We start from the raw sequence: 9,392 nt of genomic DNA, 5'->3' as shown, positions 1-9,392 counted from the left end.
GATGCAATTACTTCACTTTACATGGGTGTCGGCAGTGTGCTATTTCTTCTATTTCATTACTTTTAAGAGGGAAATGTTGCACTTTGTAGCCCACTACTACTACTACTACTACTACTACTACTACTATATTTACTAATTTCTTTCCAGATTAAGATTTTATGTTAAAGACATACTCATTTTTATAAACTATGGTGCCTTGTTGTAGATTTAACTATCCAACAGTGCATCAAGTAGTAGAAATGCTATTCCAGCTGCACTGTTCCTTATAGGTTAATGCATCAGCAATGATAATCAAAAAATGTATTATATCTCCTTTAGCACAACACTGACAGAAGACAATACTGCATGATGAAAACTTTTTCTTGAAAAAATGTTAATAATAATACTTATTAAACTTTTTAACAATTTGCTTTTTGTACTTTAACTTAAGTAAGGTTTTGAATGCAGGATTTGGACATTTCTTCCATCCCTGCCATTAAGGCTGGAAATGACTGTTTTAGAGGTTTATAGTGTTTTTTATCATTATTATTATCAATTTGTATTTTACATGTATTTTTTAAAATAAGAACTGAATGAATTGTAGACATTGTGCTCACCCAATGACCCATTTTACTCGTTTCTAGGTATTATATACAAATATGCCCACGGTGTAGAATAATCTGATCTGGCAGGCTCTTCTTGTCGGTATTATAGCTGCTGTTCACTATAATCTTCCACTGGGAACAATCTCGCGCTGATGTTTTTGTACATCACTTCTAGCTACTGCAGCACCGCTCTACAGTTACTTTTCGTAAAGCTTTATCATTTCAAAGAATTGTTTTCGTCCCCGTCCTATGATTTTCCACGTGTGCGGGTGTGTGACACTTCTGACTGACGCCGACAGGGTTTCCCCCGGTGTCTTACTGGAGATCGGCCGCTGTGTGTGCGCTGATAAGCTTCGCAGGAGAGGCAGGCGGACGGCAGCAGGTGCGTCCTCCTCAGCATCCCCGGCTGTGTCTCCGCCCTCATGCTGCTCGCCATAGGCTGGAGGATTTAAGCGGGCCCGTCGTAATGATGAGGGCTTTCTGAGACTGATTGATTTCAAAACTTGACGGGTTTCGAGTTTCACAGGTAAGATGAGTTCCATGCGCTCCCAAGGCGCACTTTAAGGTCAATTTAGTGTGCGTGGGAGATCAGGGTGGTTAACCTTTGAGTTTTACTGAACTTCAAGTAGTCTCACCCTTCTCTGCTAAACTTACACTACTTTTAAAACACATAGCAGCACATTGCACTGCATTACAGGACCTAACAGTGGAGTTGTTGCATGCGTCTGTTTGGACAGAGATGAACGCAGAGTTGGATTACGGCGGCTCCGGGAGCAACGGGAACGGAAAGCTGCGCCAGTGGCTCATCGAGCAGGTGGACTGCGGCAAGTATCCCGGTCTGGTGTGGGAGAACGACGAGAAGACCGTCTTCAGGATACCGTGGAAACACGCCGGGAAACAGGACTACAACCGGGATGAGGATGCCGCGCTTTTCAAGGTAAACAGCCGCATCCTCCGCTGCTCATCCAGCCGCACTCCCACATGTGACTGTCAGAGTAAAAGTGCTTTTCATAAAGTTGGCCTGTAACTTATGCGCAGTAAGTCAGTTCGTGCTTTTAATGTCTTCTGCTGTATTTGGCATGAAATGATGTTGATGCAGGCGTATGAAATGAAGCACTTTGCGTTCTCTTTGTCTATGAAATGTGCAATATAAGCACGGCTGCAACGATTCATTACATCGATTTGATTACATCGTGGATGAATGTTTTGTCTATTAAATGTCAGAAAGCAGTTAGAAATATAACAATAAAACAAGTTCCCCGAGCAAAAGATGACTTTAGAAAATTCTGTTTTTTCCTCTAAAGAAGCTAAACCAAATAAAAGACGAGGAAAAACAGGACATCTTCACATTTGAGACGTTGAGAAATGTTGGTGATTAATTTCACGCTGCTGGAACACTAAATTAATCGACTAATTGTTTCAGCTCTTCATAGAAACTCCACCACAGATGATAAAGTCCGTAATGAACGTGCCGTTTCTTGAGGTCGTTTGCTGCCTGTGAGCACACTGCAGGTTCTGCGACACATGCCAGAGCTCACTGCTCACCCTCTCCAGCTTTAATCAGGGCTGTTTTTCAAGTTTTGCCGGTGACCTGTGTGCAGGCCTGGGCGCTGTTTAAAGGCAAGTTTCGGGAGGGGATCGACAAGCCGGACCCCCCGACCTGGAAGACTCGCCTCCGCTGCGCCCTCAATAAGAGCAATGACTTTGAGGAACTGGTGGAGAGAAGCCAGCTGGACATCTCAGACCCGTACAAAGTCTACCGCATCATCCCCGAGGGAGCCAAGAAAAGTCAGTCCCACAAAAAATACCGAACATTTCAAACAATACACTTTTGAAACGCTTGATTTTTTGGCACAGCAGCACAGATGTTACTGTCTGGAAATTAACCAAAGTGAGCGAATTTTTATTTTGAAATGTATGTTTTAATATAGTCATGATATCGGTTGTTACAGTAAACTGCTTTTGGAAATTCTCTGACATTTGGTGATTAATAAAGGTCACTGACTTCTCAGTGCAGTAAAAAACACCAGTGACTGATGCAATGGTGTTTGAATATCATGCACCAATGTGCATGATGTCAACAGATGCGGACTTTTTCTGTGTAGTGTTGAGACCTCACTTGTTCGTATTTGTTCTTTTTTGTCTTGCATTTAGGGCCCCGACAGGAGGACAGCCCTCTGAGTCCTGTGAGCTATCAAGTGCACCCCCCCTACCCTGCCCTGCAGACTCAGGTGATTTTCATACTCATGGAAATGAGTGGGGTGGGCTTAAGAGAGAGAGAGAGAGAGGTTGTATGTGAAACAGAAACAGTGGATGAGAAGTCATCCTGTGCAGTCATGAATGACCTTGGATACACCAGATGACTTTGCATCTCAGTCTCACTTGTTTGTGCCAGGGCCATGATCATATGTTTCTGCTGGGGATCTGAATTCCACCAGCACAATGCAAGCATCCCAAAGTTTGGAGCTGAGTTGAGCTGATTATTTGTGTCTCTGTGTGCAGATGTCACAGTACATGCCCACACCAGAATGTGGCTGGAGAGATTACTGTCAGGAGCAGGCCTCCCTGCCTGAGCTGCCCTTCACTCAGTGTCCCTGTCCCCCCCGCAGCCTGCCATGGCAGGGCCCGTCCATGGAGAATGGTACCACATTACTATCCTTGGCACTTTGTATATTGCGTATGTCACTGTTTTTCTGTGCTCGTGTTGAGCTCGTCTGCTCCTCTGTGTCTGCAGGATATCAGCTCAGAGCCTCAATTTACTCGTACGGCCCTGCTGATAGCCAGCCCTCGCCATTTACACTGGACGCCAGCATCAGATCAGCGGAGGCACTCTCAGGTAAACACACACTTTCATTTCACTTTTTATCTCTGCATACTATGGAATCAGAAGGAGGTACTGTTGGCCGAGGTGACTTCCTCAACTGAGCATGAGATAATCTCGGTGTTTAGCTCTGGAAGCTTTTGAATAAAACCATTAAGCAAAACCAAGCAGTGAATGTATTCTTTACATGCACACCCTGGAAATATCATACTATGCAATATGTAAGTCTGTATGTACAAAACTATGCGTTGTTTATGGTCATATACGAAGACATAGCTGAAGATGGAGCTGCCTACATCCAGACAGACATCTTAAAAAGGCTAACAGTGCAAAATTGCATGGAAGACTGAAAACGCTACTCTGATACTTGGAAAACTGCACAATGTTTTAACAATCTTAAGGAATGCACTGACTGGCCTGAAGAGGGCGCTGTAATTAAAGTTTAAAAAAAGTAAATCGCGAATATTTTGGATTCTTATATTCATTGTCTCATTCAGAATGAACGTTCGCATCAATCCTAAAGGCCAGCGTTTCAATACACTGCACTACCTGCCCAGCACCAAAGGCTGGAGGCCAGGATTAGGATGCAGCGATAGATAGGACAAGAAAATGAAAAATAGCTTCATGTATCAGAACACATGTTTATTGACCTCCACCTGTGTCCTCTTCTCTTCCAATCAGACTTCCGCCTGCACGTGTCTGTATATTTCCGAGACAGTCTGGTGAGGGAGATGACCGTCTCCAGTCCAGAGGGGTGCCACATCACTCCGTGCTTCCCAGAGGACAAACCCTACCCGCAGCCTGGAAGTCCCGAGGTGGTCCCCCTGCCTGTGGACAGTCTCTCAGTCCAGAGGAGGGCAGAGGAGTGTCCCCCGAGTCCCCCGTCCACCCTGGAGAGGGGAGTGTTACTGTGGATGGGCCCAGACGGACTCTATGCTCGGAGGCTGTGTCAGAGCAGAGTGTACTGGCAGGGAGGACTGTCCCAGTACGGAGACAAGCCCAACAAACTGGAGAGAGACGTCAACTGTAAACTCCTCCACACACAGGACTACCTTACAGGTGAGCCTGAGCAAACAGAGCTGCATCTAGCCATTGATTTAATAATCATTTCATCTGAGAATTGATTATGATGTGACGTCTATGACATGTCAAAAAGTCGTGAGAATGCCATCACAGTGTCCTAAAGCCCAAAGTGACGTCTTCAATTCAACAGTCCAGTCCCAAAGATATTAAACACCAAATATCCATATTTCTCAGACGCTGGAAGACTTTTTGCTTTTAGAAATGATCAACAATTGATTATCATATATGTTTGTGGATCAGTCTTGATTAAAGCATGTTGCAAGCATCCTCTCCAGTGGATAAGCACGACGGACCGGAGAAGAGTTGCACTGAAACTTGCACAAAAGTTTGCAATCAGTTTGTTTTCCGTCACTCATGCAGGGCTGGGTAATGTCTGAAATCTTTCAATACTAGCACCAATACGATAGCTGGGTTGCGGGACTGATAGCAAAACAATACTTTGAATAATTTAAGAGGCTAAACCTCTGGAGTGTCTAACGTTGTTTAAACACATGAACTTTTCCTAACTAGAACAGTCTAAAGTTTTTAATCTGGAACTGTTTGTGATCAGATAATAAGTTAATAAATCTGTGAATATGACCACACATTTGATGCCAGCTTTTCGATTCAGACGCATCACAGTCAGGACCCAAAAAATGTGCCAGTGCTACAACTGATAAATCAACTAATAGTCTCAGCGTTAAACAAGAACACATGTAACCTGTTCCAGGTCAAGCTAAGCTTGCCTCACTTTGTGCACCTTGTTTTATCATTTGAGCATCTAATAACACTTAATGCTGTTCTGAAAGTAGTTTCAGACTCTTCTAAACAACTGGATGAAACAATAGCTCACATGTTGCACAGTTAAAGATTTTTAAGATATTTCCCAAGTTGCAGCTGCAGCTGGTGGTTGTAACTGACACATCTTCTTTGATGAAGAGTCTTTGAGGATTCTGGAAATACCTTCAAAAAGTGGAAAGTGCTGTTAAGCAACCTCCTGGGTTTTTCAAAGTGTACTGTGTGTTTATTTTTCTTAAAATGGGAGGCTTAGCTCTTTGATTTGAATGTAATGATAATACATAGTAAGCATAAACTGGGGCTGAACTTCCAGTAAGTTTGTACAGCTCATTTACTGAAAGTCACTTTGGATAAATACCAGCTCAGAACAAAACTTATTAGAAATGTCTGTATCACCTAATAACTGTGGTTGATGAACTTTTTAAAATATTGTTTCATGATGAGGCAACAGTCACATGACTTCCTCGTAGCCACATTATCCCCACCCACATGCTGAAACAGCTCCAGCTGTGTAAGACAGCTAATTGTATTTGCATAAATGTTGTGACCACTTCTTTCCATTCGAATCATCCCAAAGGTCGCGCCACCTCAAGTGAAATTCTTCTGAATTCATTTGAATTTTACCAGTAGATGGATTTTTTTTATATCAACGTGAACAGTGATTTGATTTTATCTCCTTCCTGACCATCAGAGATCCAGAGCTACGGGCTCCACGGTCGGCCGCCGCCTCGTTTCCAGGTCCTGCTCAGTTTTGGAGACGAGTGTCTGGACCCGCAGAGACAAAGACGGACCCTCACTGTCCAGGTGATTGTTTGTGCAATACTAGCACTCATATTAAAGCACTGTTTAATAATCAGCCCTGTCTCTTATCTCCTCATCGTAATTCCATTTGTATCATTTTGCACTTGAGCTCCATGAAACGTAGTATTTGCTGGGTTGAAAGTTAAGTCTTGAAAGTTTCAAATAAGAACTTCTTCCCATCATGTTTGCCATGTGTCATAACTTTAAATTTAGCTTCCGAATGAGCGCTCGCCTGCTTCCAGACCTCAGTCACCGCCCGCAGGTGTGATCCTTCTCAGTGATCAAATCTTCTATCTCAGCTTCAGATCATGGGATTTCTGACTCCGTTTCAACCTGGGAAGATATGAAACCCAGAAAAAAAACAGAAACAACCCAAAAAGCGGAGGTTCAACCATTTGTGTTCCAGCCTTTCTTGGCCAGTAGATAATCAGACCGAAGGTTTCACTTCATTACTCAGTCTGGCAATGTGCTCATGTTAGCAGCCTTCTGTTTGGGAGGGGTTGCTATTTGCCCTAAATAATGAGCAGGGATTGATGTCGCACTCTCAGCGCTTTGCTAGTAGAAGTTATTTCTCATGTCGATCGAAGAAATATGCAGATTAGACCTTAAAGAGCCGCTCAGCAGTCAAATACCAAACTTGTTCCGGCCTCTCCACTGGGAGAATTTGCAGCTTTTCTTTGTCATAGTTGATAGTAAAATGAATATTTTTTGGTCAGCAACCAACCGTCAACCGCACCATGCTTGGCGACGTGGAAAATTGCTGATGCCTGTTTTTTTTTCTGTTTCTGATGCCCATTTCTGACACCACCTGCAAAGATCAGATTGGCTTCTTGTTTTTCCAACCCGTGAAACAGCCGTCAGTGGTTAGTTACCACCCACGTTCTGCAGGTCCATAGTGTTCCATGACAACTGAATAGACATCCTGGAGGAAGACCATGAGTGCAGCTGAAAGCTCTAGAAAAACCTTTGAGTGAAGATCTTTTTGTCGAACCCGAATTTAAAGTTATGAGACACAAGAACAACGCAGCTCTGACAGACTTTCAGCTGTTATTTTTACATTTTCACACGTTTACCATTAAAAATGTACTTTTAGGCTTTCAAATATTACTTGTCACATTTTGCCAATATGAAGCCTTTTCTCTGACCTGTGTGGCCGTCCTGTGTTTCAGGTGGAGCCCCTCTTTGCCAGGCAGCTCCTGTTCTATGCCCAGCAGATGGGCAGCCACTACTACCGCAGCTACGAGCATCCGGGAGTCACGGACCACATAAACACCCCTGAGGACTACCAGAGGGCCATCACACATCACCACAGCAGCAGCCTGCAGGAGTGATCTCAGTGGGTTCAAGTGACTGTTGAAAACTTCAAGATGCAGCACTGAGCTTTCAAACAGGAGGCCAGGAACAAGAGGACAAACCCCAGCAGTGTTATATGTAAAATGATGGACATTTACTGACAGTTATTGTTTGCCTTAGGGTTCTGTTTTGTGTGTGTTTGTCATTTAGTGTGCAGAGAACCAAAATTTTAAGGGCATCATGAATATTTTCTGGACTGACTATGCAAAGAAACCTGACAGCTTAGGTGATTGTACTGTAGAAAACTGTGCTATGAATTTTAGTGCGTTAAGGGGATAGTGGTAGGTTTTGGGGAAATGCGCTTATTCTTGCAGAGACTGAGGTGACACTCTCAAGTATGAAGCAGGAGTCAGCAGACGGTTAGCTTAGCTTAGCACAAAGACTGGAAACAAGGGGAAACAGCTGGCCGGGCTGTGTCCAGAGGTAACAAAATCCACCTCCCGGTGCCTCTAAAGCTCACAGTTTAATGTGTTATAATTCACTGGTTTAAGCTGGATAAATACTGCAGTGTAACAACAACTATTCAACCTTCATGCATGGTTATGAGACAGACTATTTCTTGGCCACCGCCAGATATTTCCTGGAGACTCTGCTGCTTGCCTGGCAACTGCTCCAAGGAAGTAAACAAATACATAACAAGCCAGAAATGAGCAAACTGTCATTTTGTCTTTTGTTTCTTCCATACAAAAGCCTAATGAGACATAACATGTTATACGAGAGCTTTAAAGGTGCTGGGAGGTCATTTTCTTTACCTTTGGAATGAGACTGGTTAGCTTAGCTTAGCATAAAGACTGCTAAGATAAGCTAAGCTAAGTGACTTCTTTGGCAGTGACTTGAAAGTGAAAGTGGAATGCATTTTCTCATTTAACTCTTTTCTAAATGATTTTGTTGCAGGGAGACACTATCACCGCCGTTTGATGAATGAATGGACTCTTAAATGAATGGCATTTTGTGCCCGGCTGTGTTTGTGAGAAAACTCTCAGGGAGCTGATTTTAGATAAGCTTGTTCAACTCAATTTTCTAGCAAATATTTCAGTTACGTGACATTTTTAAATTCAAGTGTCATATATCACATCTGAGAAGTGATCGGAGGGAATGGTTGGAGCTTTATTTTGCCATGAATGAGCACATTTCTGTTCCAAAAAACAATAAATGGCTAAAGTGCAAAGAGTGACGGCCTCTGTTCATAACTGCGTGAGCTCTTCGGATAATGTCAGTGGTGTGTGTGTGTGTTTGTGTGTGTGTGTGTCTGAACAGGAAGTGTGGTTCAGATGCAGGATGAGGCTGGTTAATCAAACACTTCATTATCACAAACAATGTGGTGACATCACGAGGGGAGGAGAGAGAGGAAGAGGTCGGCCACGCTTTCCGTGCTGTGCTGGAGAGACAGCCTTCCTGGCTTCTACTCACAGATTAGAGTCTGTTTCCACTTCATGGAAAACAGTCACAAAAACCCACGAATACATTTGTCACTGCCGCAAAATTATTTACAAGAAGAGCGAGGAAGATGTCATTGCTTGATAAGGTTGCTTGTAAAAAAAAATTCAGTCGTTTTACTTTGAAAGCCACTTCCTAATGATGTCTTTCAGCAGGCAGAGTTCAATATGACCCCTAACAAACTTTGAAACAGCCCATCAGAGCTGCAACTAACCATCGTTTTCACTATCCATGAATGTGTGGTTAATGGTTTTGATGAACACATGTATTGTTCAATGCATAAGATGTAAGAAAATAGTAAAAAATATGCCAGTTTTTTCCTAAAACTCAAAGATTTCTCAATTATTATGATATGAACCACTGAAAAAGAGCAAATTCTCACTTTGTAAAGGCTGGAATTAGAGGATGCTTGTTGCATGCTGTTATTGAAGTTGCTATAGATTAATTCCATGTCAATAATCAATCAATGATCTAATTGTTTCAGCACTATAACAAATACTCAAATACTCTACTCTCTTATCTCTTGTTTTCATTCA

General features: G+C 42.8%; 1 protein-coding gene across 1 annotated transcript; it reads left to right on the top strand.

The window, feature by feature from the left end:
• Positions 1–1,015: 1,015 nt before the first annotated feature.
• Positions 1,016–7,850, top strand: irf4b (interferon regulatory factor 4b). Its single transcript, XM_070960789.1, has 9 exons — positions 1,016–1,110; positions 1,322–1,521; positions 2,186–2,372; positions 2,739–2,815; positions 3,087–3,225; positions 3,319–3,420; positions 4,087–4,464; positions 5,957–6,069; positions 7,236–7,850. Exons 2-9 carry the CDS (start codon positions 1,324–1,326, stop codon positions 7,395–7,397), a joined length of 1,356 nt encoding a protein of 451 aa, XP_070816890.1. The 5' UTR covers positions 1,016–1,110; positions 1,322–1,323; the 3' UTR covers positions 7,398–7,850.
• The last annotated feature ends 1,542 nt before the right edge of the window (positions 7,851–9,392 follow it).

Source organism: Chaetodon trifascialis, chromosome 4, assembly GCF_039877785.1.
Source record: "Chaetodon trifascialis isolate fChaTrf1 chromosome 4, fChaTrf1.hap1, whole genome shotgun sequence".
In the NCBI taxonomy this organism is placed as follows: Eukaryota; Metazoa; Chordata; class Actinopteri; order Chaetodontiformes; family Chaetodontidae; genus Chaetodon; species Chaetodon trifascialis.
The sequence above is the reverse complement of the archived record's forward strand: the minus strand, read 5'-3'. Positions and strand labels throughout refer to the sequence as shown.